Genomic DNA, 13,263 nt, shown 5'->3' with positions numbered 1-13,263 from the left:
CGTTAAAAATCCAGACGCAGCTCTTGGACCACTACGTGATATTCTTCCCGCTGTCGGCGCTTTTTCAGGATTTAATGTACTTAACAGCTTCGTTCACCTGTGCAGTGCGCTGACAACAACTACACGGGCAATCGCACTCGCACATACAACCAAATCGGCATCCATTTCCTCTCACAGACTAGCTGTCATAAAAAGGCGCTTTTTTGTGTTGTGTTTTGGTCCAAGCGGCAAGTTAATGTGATTGGCTGTTGTCACTATGACGATCGCGTCAGCACCCAGCTTCAGCCACGCCCTCCGTCAAGCGTTAACGCCTACGCCCCGTGTGAATGCGGCGTTAAAAGACATGGGGGAAAAAACAACCCCAGGTAGCTCCGCGTAGAACATACCCTGAAGAAGGCTGTTTGGGCCACTACGCGTGGGTTGTTTTTTTCCCCCATGTTTTTTATACTTTCTGTCATGAAATAGCCAGTTTAATAAAGGCTTTTTTCTAAAGAAGAGTGCCTTGGATTTCCTTCTATATTCTACTGAATTCCCGACCCCAAAGAGCACCTTCAGATAATCCTTTTCTAACTCCTTGAGCACCCAGGACACTTTTTTCCTTCCAAATATAAAGTAAAATTAGAAACTAAACAACTAAAATAGAACTAAAATTACTAGAAGTAAATAGGAGAAAGTTATTTAAATAGTGAACACAGCTCAAAAGATATATAAAAGAACAACAAGGGATTGAAAAGGACAATTGTTTCATTTGATTTTATTTTTATTTCATTGTCGTTGTGATTTGCTACATGTGCTTTTATTATTTTTTGTCACCAATCAAAATACATATTTATATTAATTTCATGTGTCTTGAATGCCTTGATTTTTACCCTCCTGTAACTGAACCTAGATACTGGTCCAATATCAGGTGCTTTAGAGCGACCCGTCACTGTAGCATAGCCACCAAACTAATAGTTATATAAGCACTTAAATAAATTATAAAATATGAATAATGTTTGTGTAAATTATACCATCATTTTAACTAAAATGCACAAAATAAGGAGTAATCCAAATATAGGCCCAATAGGCAAAATATACCCTTTGGCACATGATGTCCACTGGAGTGAATGGGTGTATTTTCTGTGACAGAAAAAAATGTACAACAAAAATATTATTAAAATGGGGGTAAAAGTATTTGTTACATCTTATTTAGCAGAAAAATATTTTTATGGATCTTAAATGGTTCAAAATGGCTTCAAAATATCTGTCCACTGTAGTGGACACCATGCATAAAAGCAGTGCCGCCGCTCCCACCACACGCATCAGGCGCTGGGCAGGGCACTAAGTGCTGAGGGGGGCACCACGAGATTTTTCTCTCAGCACCCCGGTCAACAAATACATGAACGTGACACCTGCTGGCATCATAAAGAAATGATGCATAGGGCATCAAGATAGCCAGCGGCGGTACTGCATAAAAGGGTTTACAGTGAATGGTGGAAATGGTTAAAATGTTCAATATTCAATTTATTTATAAGGCACATATTAATACAAAAATAACAAAAGTTGAAACATTCAAAATTCTATAACATTACAGCACATAGTCACAATTAAGCCTTAAAATCAATCACTGTCAACACCACTAACACAACAATCATGTATAATTAAACAGCAAAAAAATACATTTAAATAAGACTTTGTGTCGTTTAAAGGAAAACTTCACTGCTTTTTCATATGAAACTATGCTATTCCATTAACTATTTCCGCGCCAGCGTTTTTAAAAAAAGTTGCCAGCCACCGCCAGGTTTTTTGACAACTTTCACAAAAATTTAATAGCCCATAGAATATTTTGTTTAATGAATATCTGAGCATGCAATATATCAAAATAAAGAGATGACCCTCTTCTTTTAAACAAACCAAAAAAAAAAAACTAAGATGAGTTGATACATACCTCTCTCGTCTCAGTGCGTGCACTTAATTGCTCTGACACGTGGTGATATTCTGATAGCATTTAGCTTAGCCCACTAAGCCCAGTTCGTTCACTATAGTACCAAAAAGAGATCAAGTTAGAAGGGACCAAATACCCCCACGTTTTCCATATTTAAATACAGTTACACGAATAGTTGAACAATCAAGTATGGTGACATAAAATAAAATGTGCTGCTTTTCTATGTATGGCGGAATAGCACTTTGCCGAGTCGAAGTACTCTCAGAAGTGCTATTCCGCCATACATAGAAAAGCAGCACATTTTATTTTATGTCACCATACTTGATTGTTTCCCCTTACATTTCCCCTCCCCCTTATTGACGGAAATGAGAGAGGGAGGATACTTCAGGCGTGACTTTTTACTATGCCGAGTCAAAGTACTCTCAGCAGTGCTATTCCACCCACGTCCAGACCTGTGGAAGGTTCAATTCAGGTCCCTGGATGGGACTTGGAGGTCCTAGGTTACTTATCCCAAGAGGTAGTTAACACCATCACTTCGGCATGAGCACCATCTACAAGACAGGGTTATGCCTTCAAGTGGAACCTGTTTATTGAGTGGTGTTCTTCTCAGCGAGAAGACCCCCAAAGATGTTCGATCGCAGTTGCTTTTCTTCCTGCAACAAGGGTTGGAGTGTATGCTGTCTTGTGTAGACCTCCTGTGTAGATTAAATCCTCTTCGACCTTCCTCCATACCCTCTTGGGATCTTGCTCTGGTTCTACAAGCACTTCAGAATGCCCTATTTGAGCCTCTGCACTCTTTCTGTCTATGAAGACTTTGCTCTAGGCTGCACTGGCCTCCATTAGGAGAGTAGGGGACCTGCAGGAATTTTCGGTCAACGAATCGTGCGGCCCTTGTGACACCCACTCAGTACAGAGACCCCGGCCTGGCTATGTGACCAAGGTTCCTACAACTCCCTTCAGGGACCATGTGGTGAACCTGCAAATGCTGCCATCGGAAGTGACAGACCCAGCCCTAGCTTTGCTCTGTCCCGTGCACGCTCTGTGGATCTATGTGGATAGAACTCAAAGCTTCAGAATATCAGATCAGCTCTTTGTCTGTCACGGAGGCCAGGAGAAAGGGAAGCAGAGGTAGGCCCACTGGATAGTGCTCAAGCAGAGGTACCCTCAGGGTGTGAGCAAACTCTACTAGATCCTACAGGGTTCCCTACAGGGATCCCATATGTATTTCCACAGTCGCTCCTACGGAATCCTGTGTTTTTGCCTTGGAGCCCCTCTCAATTGTTGGCTATTGCTCATTATTGTACTCCACATAACTCCTTTGGGGTACGATGTGGGTTCCACAGCGTTACTGTACACTAGGGCATGCTTTCCAAGTGTTATCCAAAAAGTCACTGAACAGGTCATGGGGAATAGCAGTTATGCACCTGGTATAGCACCTGGTGCAATCATTGCCTGCCACTGTGTGGCTCGTTTAAGCCTAGTTCAGACTTCACGATTTTCAAACTCGTCGGGTCACTGCTCTATTCACACTGCACAATGGTTTGAAGACAGAGGAGTTCACACTGCATAACTGAACAAGAGGAAGAATCGCTGACAACTCTCTCCAGTGCGCAAACTACGTTTCCCAACTACACGTGCTATGTGACAAGTAAACAACGCGAGATCACACTTGTGTCAGACCTGAGTTCTCGCGCGAGACTTTGAATTGTTATTAAAAATGATAATCTGCACAAAGTTTGCTTCAAATTGTGTTCGTTGATTTTTGGAGAAAAAGAAAAAATATTTTGGCGGAGGAAATTGTTGGAGAGACAGAGGGAGCCAGGATCGTGTTCTGCAATGAGAGTTTGAGGTATATAAACTATTTTGTAATGCTGCTGTGGCTGGATGTGCAAATGTTTGGCCTTTGTTTCTGTTTGATATAATTGTAAATATATCTATTAAAATACTTAGATTCTGCTCTATAACTCCTCCTTGAACCTCCCGCTGCCCTGTATCTCACTCTCATTGGCTGTCGGTCATCGCCGATGTAATTTTCAGTAAGAACGCAGTTCACACAGCAGGATTTTCATTCGCCGACAGCTCCAGATATTAAGCATGCCAAATATCTTACCAGCGTCGGCGACTCGTCGGCGATTCTCTTTGATTGCATCTTTGATTATTCACACTGCGTGATTTTCACTCGCGTGCACGAGCACCGATTTGCCTATGATCTCGGGCATTTGTCGGCGATTTTACAAAACCTGTCAGCGACTCAAAATCGGGGCAAAAATCGGGCAGTGTGAACTAGGCTTTAGTTACACTCAAAGTAGATTGGCTCTTGTGAGCAAGATTCCTATTTATCGTTACTCCGGCATTGCATCCCGTTACCACTTTCAGGGAACAAGGGTTACATGCGTAACCGAGACATTCCCAGCATGCTTTGCATATGGCTGGAAATAGAGAGTTAATATTGAAATGAAGTGTTATGTTGTGTTTTTGACAGAAGGGAAACGCCTGTTAATGTGCAATGATCAGTTACCAATACCTTCACCAATGCCAGTGCAGTAACAAGTTTGTTCTTACTTGTGCAGTGCTAACAGCATACAGTTTTTAATTTTACAACATATCGCAAAGTCAAATATAAACAGGACATTTCCAATCACTCTAATTCACACACAATTGAGAGGCAACTTAAAATAAAAACACACATTTCACATATTTATTTTACAATATTTATTATGGTAGATTCTATTAAAGAAATAAGCCTTAAAAACTCCAATATATAACGTCTAATAATGTTAACCATCATTCTTTTAAGTAAATAGCAGATATTTTGTACATAAATGCAATTTTTTCATATAGGTAATTTAATTCACAATGATTGAAGAACACAGACAATCATTACATTATTTTGAAATGTTTCCTATAATTCGTACAGATCTGTTTTTAAGCACTTTTCGGAATAAGTCTTTGATTTTAGCTGTGTTTAAAACATAAATAATGGGATTTAGCATGGGTGGAAGAGCAAATGAAAGAGATCCACTGACGATCCTGCCATTAACAGTAGGTGAAGAAATCAAAATGCATATTATGGGAAGATAGAATGATCCAACTACCAAAAGGTGAGAAACACAGGTTTTCAGTGCTTTTAAACGTCCTTCCCAAGTTGTAATTTTACATAAAGCAAGAAAAATGCCCACATATGACAGGATTATAATGAACGGTGGTACTATAATAAAGAAAGCTCGAATGATGGTTGCTATAATCTTATTAATGCTATTGTCATTGCATGGCATCCTCAACAATGTTCCATAGTCACAATACCAACTCTCTACCACGTTGGAATTACAGAATGAAAGTCTGGTCATCAAAGATGTTGACATTGTTACCATTAATGTGTTAAATGTCCATATTACTGAAAACACTATAGACATGAACTTGTTATTCACTATGGCATGGTATCTAAGTGGAAAACAAATTGCAATGAAACGATCAAATGCCAGAACAATAAGAGTGTAACTCTGCACAGTATAAAAGACGTTCACAAAAAACATGTTTGCTAAACAAGCATTGTATGAGATGTACTGCGAGTCAAAAACAAAAATCTTCATCATGGCAGGAATCAGTGCATTAGTTTCACCAATATCAGCCAAGGCCAAGTTAAACACACAAATGTACATTGGACAGTGCAGGCTTCGTTCAAGAGCTATAATCAGAAGGACTATCAAGTTTCCAATTACAGAAATAAAATATATGATAAATAAGAATATATAGTAATAAGTGCTGTACGGTGTATCTGTAAGCCCAGTGATGAAAAAGTATTCAGGATGAACAATTGAGATATTTTCAGATAAACTCATGGCACCTTTGAGTTGTTTTGCAAAGGCTGAAAATAGAAATTACTACAAAGACATAACCAAAATATGGTAAGACTTTTTTTTCTAAATTGTCAGCTCACAAATTTAACATCTGTTTTAAAATTTTGAAAATGTACCTTTATGTTAACTTGCTGCATAGTGTTTGAATCACAGACTTGTCTAAATAATTGCAATGCAGAACAAACAATGATAGTGTCTGAACACTTGTGAGCTGCTTTGAATTAAATTACTCCACTATAAATGCTTGTCCTTATTCTCAAATGTCGCAAAGATCATTGGACATCTACGTCATTGAATCCAAATATATCTACTAATTCATCTCCTGAGAGCTTTCAGACAAAACAATGATGTAATACTTGAATGCTGAAGTAAATGTTTTGGCCGCTGCTTTAGTTTTGATATACATTTTGTTCACAGCCACACAATTTCCCTTTGTGTTCTTGTTAGTGCACATTATATTACAGTAATTCAAGGATATATTTAATTCTACTCACGTCAATGTGTTGGCCTCATCCCTTTCATGCATGAATTATTGAATCTTTTGAATTTTTTTTTTTTTTTTTACTTTTCATGCCAACAATATATATATATTGTTTTTCAATATATTTTATTTTGAGGGAGTCTGCAGTGGACACCATGTATCAATGGTATAAAAAAGTGATTCAATAAAACTCACTGTTTGGTTTGAGAAAAAACTGTTTTTAAAGCATTTACTAGGAGCAAATGGTATGTATTAAACATAAGAACATTAAATAACAACAACAATAGAGAGGACATTTGAAAAACATCATTCTAGGTCTCAAAACGTCATACGTAACATCAACTGAATGGGAACTCATTTTATTTAAAACCAGTTAAAACCAGTATCATAACTAGTCTAATTTTATTTAAAATAATAATGAAATGTATAAAATATGTGTATGCCCTCACTTTTGACATAATAAATAAATATAGACTGTACATGTAACAGGTTAGTATCCTGAAATATGAGAAACAAAAAAAAAGAAAATCATATAATTTCCAAATAATTATAATTCTAACAAAATCCAAAAATAATAAATATAATGTTGCTTAAAGTCATTGCCATTTAATATAATATAATTAATGATAAAATTACTAAATGCTGAAATGATATATTCAGTTCAAATGGCAACCACGCGTGATTTCAGAGACGAGACACGGAAGCATTGAGAAGCCGCGCACGCATTGCTGATCGCGAGCAAGACAGAAAAGAAGCAAGATCTATCTAAGGCAAATATCTAAATAATCCTTTATTATATTTTAATAATATGATATATATTATGTTGTAGACTTGTTATTTGATTATATTGAGTTATTTTTAAAATTAGATTTGTTGATATTTTCACTGACGATTGCTGATTGAGAACCCATGTAAAATCCAATGCGAGTGGTAAATGCATATGAAACCCCCCAGATTTGGTGAGTTTTTAAAGGGGTGATGAATTGAGAAATAAATTTTCCTTTGAGCTTTTGATATATAAAAGGTCATGATAATATAAGATTATCCTGTAAGTTTCAGAGCTGAAAACTTCCTTTTTAGTCAAAGAAAAACTTTTAAAGACACCAGGCCCAGAAAACGATCGTGAGCTTCATCCTCACATCATAGCGCTACGAATCACACCTCTACAGAACGCCTTAGACCCGCCCACTGACTCATGGAGCTGATCAGCTTGCTATCCAGCAGAAATAAACATGTGGAAGAAGATAATAGATGATTGTGTTGTGGAAGAACACAGTCGCTTCATAAGCATAGGAATGTGTGATACTTTATTTATTTTTAATGAAGTTCCAGCTCACGTGGGGAAGACATGTACGTGTGTTCACTTCATTTCACCACTGAATCGTTTGTAAACAAGTCTCAAGTGCTGGATTTGCAGACACAGTGTTGTGCCTTCTATATTGGATCCGACAGGAATGGTGCTACAAACTTATGTAAGTAACACACGCGAAGTGGGTAAGGCAACGCAACACGTTCAGGATCCAAGTGACCTCGGCCTGCCGCCAAAAACCTTCACCCTGTGGAGGTACATCCAGTTTCTACAGGTGGGAGTTCCCTTACAACAAGTTTCCAGGCATGTTGTAGTATCCATGGATGCCTCTGCCACGAGCTGGGTGCCATGTGCAATGGTCATGCCGCCACTGGGGCCTGAAAAGAGCCCCAGCATGTGTGGCATATCAATTGCTTCGAGTTGCTGGCCATATGTCTTGCCCTGCACCACTTCTGAGCCCTGCTCAAGGACAGGCACGTACTGGTCCAGTCAGACAACACGGCGACAGTAGCGTACATGATCCTCCAAGGTTGTCTACGCTACAGCCACATGTCGCAACTGGCCCGCCACCTCTTTTTATGGACCCTCGGCATGGATGCACTAGTGCACAGCTGGCCGCAGGGCCTACGCAAATATGTGTTTTCCCCAGTGAGCCTTCTCGCACAGCTCATGTGCAAGATCAGGAAGGACAAGGAACAGGTCCTCATGGTCGCCTCATACTGGCCCAGCCGGACCTGGTTTCCGAACTCATACTCCTTGCGACAGCACCTCCCTGGCCTGTCATTCCTCTGAGGAAGGACCTCCTTTCTCAGAGAGGGGGCACCGTATGGCACCCATGTCCTGATCTGTGGAACCTCCACGTGTGGCTCCTGGACGGGATGTGACAGGTTTGAGTAGCCTACCACCACTTCACCTCCTTCACGAGACGGGCCAATGCTTTGAAGTGGAACTTCTTCGTCCCCTGGTGTGCTTCTTGAGGAGAAGATCCCACCAAATGCCCGATCGGGTCCATGCTCTCCTTCCACCAGGAAGGGTTGGAGAGAAGGCTGTCTTCCTCCATCCTTAAGGTCTACATGGAGGCAATAGCTGCTCAACATGACCTGCTGGACGCAAAAACGGTGGGACAGCATGACCTGATCCACAGGTTCCTCGGGGGGCAAGAAGATTAAATACACCTCGCCCCTTACAGGTATCTTAGGACCTTGCAGTGGTCCTAACCACCCTGCGTATAGCTCCCTTCCCAGATAGCAAGCGGATGTGGGCCACTTCAGGCAATGATGCGGCACTGCAGGCCTTCTTATGGCCCGGATAAAATGTATGTGAGCCTGATGTGGCCCACAAGTAAAATGGCAAATATGGCCCAAATATTTTAAATCACATGTGGGCCTTTTTAGGCAAAGATGCGGCACTCATGGCAATGTGTAATCTGAATATGAGCCTAAAGTGGCCCATATGATAATTAATGAATATGGCCCAAATATCACAAACCAAATGTGGGCCACCTATGGGAAAAATCTGGCAAAACCGACAATGACTAATCTGGGTGTAAACCAAATATGGCCCGCATATGTTGCAGCAAATGTGGCCCAGTTATGTTATAACATATCTGGGCCAGTTTTGGCACATATGAGGGACAGTAATCACTGGCAAATCTGAATGTGAACCTAAAGTGGCCCACACTTGGCAAAGAAAATAAGGCCCGGATACTTTACATCAAATTTGGGCCACATTTGGCAAATATATGGCAAAGTCAGCACTCGCTAACCAGGGTGTGAGCCTAAACTGGCCCACACATAGTGCAGCAAATAAGGCCCAATTATGTTAAAACATATCTGGGCCATTTTTGGCAAAGGTGAGGGACAGTAGTCACTGGCGAATCTGAATATGAACCTAAAGTGGGCCACACATGGAATTTGCAAATATGGCCTGGATACATTATACAAAATTTGGGCCACATTTGGCAAATGTATGGCAAAGTCAGCACTGGCTAACCAGGGTGTAAACCGTAACTGGCCCACATATAATGCAGCAAATGCGGCCCAATTAAGTTAAAAACACCTGGCCCAGTTTTGGCAAAGATGAGGGACATTGATCACTGACGAATCTGAATGTGAACCTATTGTGGCCCACACATGGCAGAGCAAATATGGGCCGAATACATCACAGCAAATTTGGGCCACATTTGGAAAATGTATGGCAAAGTCAGCACTGGCTAACCAGGGAGTGAACCTAAACTGGCCCACATTAAGTGCAGCAAATGAGGCCCAATTATGTTAAAACATATCTGGGCCAGTTTTGGCAAAGGTGAGTGACAGTAATCACGAACAAATCTGAATGTGAACCTAAGGTGGCCCACACATGGTATAGCAAATATGGCCCGAATACATTACATCAAATTTGGGCCACATTTGGCAAATATATGGCAAAGCCAGCACTGGCTAACCAGGGTGTACACCTAAACTGGCCCACATTGAGTGCAGCAGATGAGGCCCAATTATGGTAAAACCTATCTGGGCCAGTTTTGGCAAAGGTGAGGGACAGTAATCACTTTCAAATCTGAATGTGAACCTAAAGTGGGCCACATATGGCATAGCAAATATGGCCCGAATACATTACACCAAATTTGGGCCACATTTGGAAAATATATGGCAAAGTCAACACTGGCCAACCAGGGCTTGAACCTAAACTGGCCCACATTAAGTGCTGCAAATGTGGCCCAATTATGTTAAAACATATCTGGGCCAGTTTTGGCAAAGGTGAGGGATAGAAATCACTCGGAAATCTGAATTTGAACCTAAAGTGGCCCAGACATGGCATAGCAAATATGGCCCGAATACATTACACCAAATTTGGGCCACATTTGGAAAATATATGGCAAAGTCAACACTGGCCAACCAGGGCTTGAACCTAAACTGGCCCACATTAAGTGCTGCAAATGTGGCCCAATTATGTTAAAACATATCTGGGCCAGTTTTGGCAAAGGTGAGGGATAGCAATCACTCGCAAATCTGAATATGAACCTAAAGTGGGCCACACATGGCATAGCAAATATGGCCCGAATACATTACATCAAATTTGGGCCACATTTGGCAAAAGTACAGCAAAGTCAGCACTGGCTAACCAGGATGTGAGCCTAAACTGGCCCACATTAAGTGCTGCAAATGTGGCCCAATTATGTTAAAACATATCTGGGCCAGTTTTGGTAAAGGTGAGGGATAGAAATCCCTCGCAAATCTGAATATGAACCTAAAGTGGGCCACACATGGCATAGCAAATATGGCCCGAATACATTACACCAAATTTGGGCCACATTTGGCAAAAGTACAGCAAAGTCAGCACTGGCTAACCAGGATGTGAGCCTAAACTGGCCCACATATAATGCAGCAAATGTGGCCCAGTTTTCTTAAAACAATATCTGGGCCAGTTTTGGCAAAGGTGAGGGATAGAAATCACTCGCAAATCTGAATATGAACCTAAAGTGGGCCACACATGGCATAGCAAATATGGCCCGAATACATTACACCAAATTTGGGCCACATTTGGCAAAAGTACAGCAAAGTCAGCACTGGCTAACCAGGATGTGAGCCTAAACTGGCCCACATATAATGCAGCAAATGTGGCCCAGTTTTCTTAAAAAAATATCTGGGCCAGTTTTGGCAAAGGTGAGGGATAGAAATCACTCGCAAATCTGAATATGAACCTAAAGTGGGCCACACATGGCATAGCAAATATGGCCTGAATACATTACACCAAATTTGGGCCACATTTGGCAAAAGTACAGCAATATCAGCACTGGCTAACCAGGATGTGAGCCTAAACTGGCCCACATATAATGCAGCAAATGTGGCCCAGTTTTCTTATAAACATATCTGGGCCAGTTTTGGAGAAGGTGAGGGACAGTAATCACTAACAAATCTGAATGTGAACCTATGGTGGCCCTGACATGGCATAGCAAATATGGGCCGAATACATTACACCAAATTTGGGCCAGATTTGGAAAATTTATGGCAAAGTCAACACTGGCTAACCAGGGTGTAAACCTAAACTGGCCCACATTAAGTGCTGCAAATGTGGCCCAATTATGTTAAAACATAACTGGGCCAGTTTTGGCAAAGGTGAGGGACAGTAATTAATGGTGAATCTGAATTTGAACCTATGGTGGCCCAGACATGGCATAGCAAATATGGCCCGAATACATAACACCAAATTTGGGCCACATTTGGAAAATATATGGCAAAGTCAACACTGGCCAACCAGGGCTTGAACCTAAACTGGCCCACATTAAGTGCTGCAAATGTGGCCCAATTATGTTAAAACATATCTGGGCCAGTTTTGGCAAAGGTGAGGGATAGAAATCACTCGCAAATCTGAATATGAACCTAAAGCGGGCCACACATGGCATAGCAAATATGGCCCGAATACATTACACCAAATTTGGGCCACATTTGGCAAAAGTACAGCAAAGTCAGCACTGGCTAACCAGGATGTGAGCCTAAACTGGCCCACATATAATGCAGCAAATGTGGCCCAGTTTTCTTAAAAACATATCTGGGCCAGTTTTGGAGAAGATGAGGGACAGTAATCACTAACAAATCTGAATGTGAACCTATGGTGGCCCACACATGGCATAGCAAATATGGGCCGAATACATTACACCAAATTTGGGCCAGATTTGGAAAATATATGGCAAAGTCAACACTGGCTAACCAGGGTGTAAACCTAAACTGGCCCACATTAAGTGCTGCAAATGAGGCCCAATTATGTTAAAACATATCTGGGCCAGTTTTGGCAAAGGTGAGGGACAGAAATCACTTGCAAATCTGAATATGAACCTAAAGTGGGCCACACATGGCATAGCAAATATGGCCCGAATACATTACACCAAATTTGGGCCACATTTGGCAAAAGTACAGTAAAGTCAGCACTGGCTAACCAGGGTGTGAACCTAAACTGGCCCACATATAATGCAGCAAATATGGTCCAGTTTTCTTAAAAACATATCCAGGCCAGTTTTGGCAAAGGTGAGGGACAGTAATCCCTCGTGAATCTGAATATGAACCTAAAGTGGCCCATACATGGCATAGCAAATATGGCCTGCACATAATACACCAACTTTGGGCAACATTTGGCAAAAGTACGCCAAAGTCAGCACTGGCTAACCAGAGCGTGAGCCTAAACTGGCCCACATATTATGCAGCAAATGTGGCCCAGTTTTATTAAAGAAATATCTGGGCCAGTTTTGGCCAATAGGGACAGTAAATCTGATTGTGACCCTAAAGTGGCCCAGACATGGCATAGCCAATATGGCCAGAATACATTACACCAAATTTAGGCCACATTTGGCAAATATATGGCAAAGTCAGCACTGGCTAACCAGGCTGTAAACCTAAACTGGCCCATAAATAGTGCAGCAAATGAGGCCCAATTATGTTAAAACATATCTGGGGCAGTTTTGGCCAAGGTGAGGGACACTAATCACTGGCAAATCTGAATGTGAACCTAAAGTGGCCCAGACATGGCATAGCAAATATGGCCCGAATACATTACAGCAAATTTGGGCCACATTTGGTAAATGTACAGCAAAGTCAGCAGTGGCTAACCAGGGTGTAAGCCTGTTAATAGTTAATAACATTTACAGCCATGTTTGCCAAATATACAGTACAGTTGACATGTAGCCTGACAAGCCAGACCC

General features: G+C 41.2%; 1 protein-coding gene across 1 annotated transcript; it reads right to left on the bottom strand.

Annotated features, from left to right (window-relative positions):
- Window positions 1-4,809: 4,809 nt before the first annotated feature.
- On the bottom strand, window positions 4,810-5,795 carry LOC137085127 (olfactory receptor 1E16-like). The gene has a single exon (XM_067451687.1). The coding sequence runs from the start codon at window positions 5,761-5,763 to the stop codon at window positions 4,810-4,812; it is 954 nt and encodes a 317-aa protein (XP_067307788.1). The 5' UTR covers window positions 5,764-5,795.
- Window positions 5,796-13,263: the final 7,468 nt, after the last annotated feature.

Source organism: Pseudorasbora parva, chromosome 8 (assembly GCF_024679245.1).
Source record: "Pseudorasbora parva isolate DD20220531a chromosome 8, ASM2467924v1, whole genome shotgun sequence".
Taxonomy (NCBI): Eukaryota; Metazoa; Chordata; class Actinopteri; order Cypriniformes; family Gobionidae; genus Pseudorasbora; species Pseudorasbora parva.
This window is presented reverse-complemented; position numbering and strand designations above follow the sequence as displayed.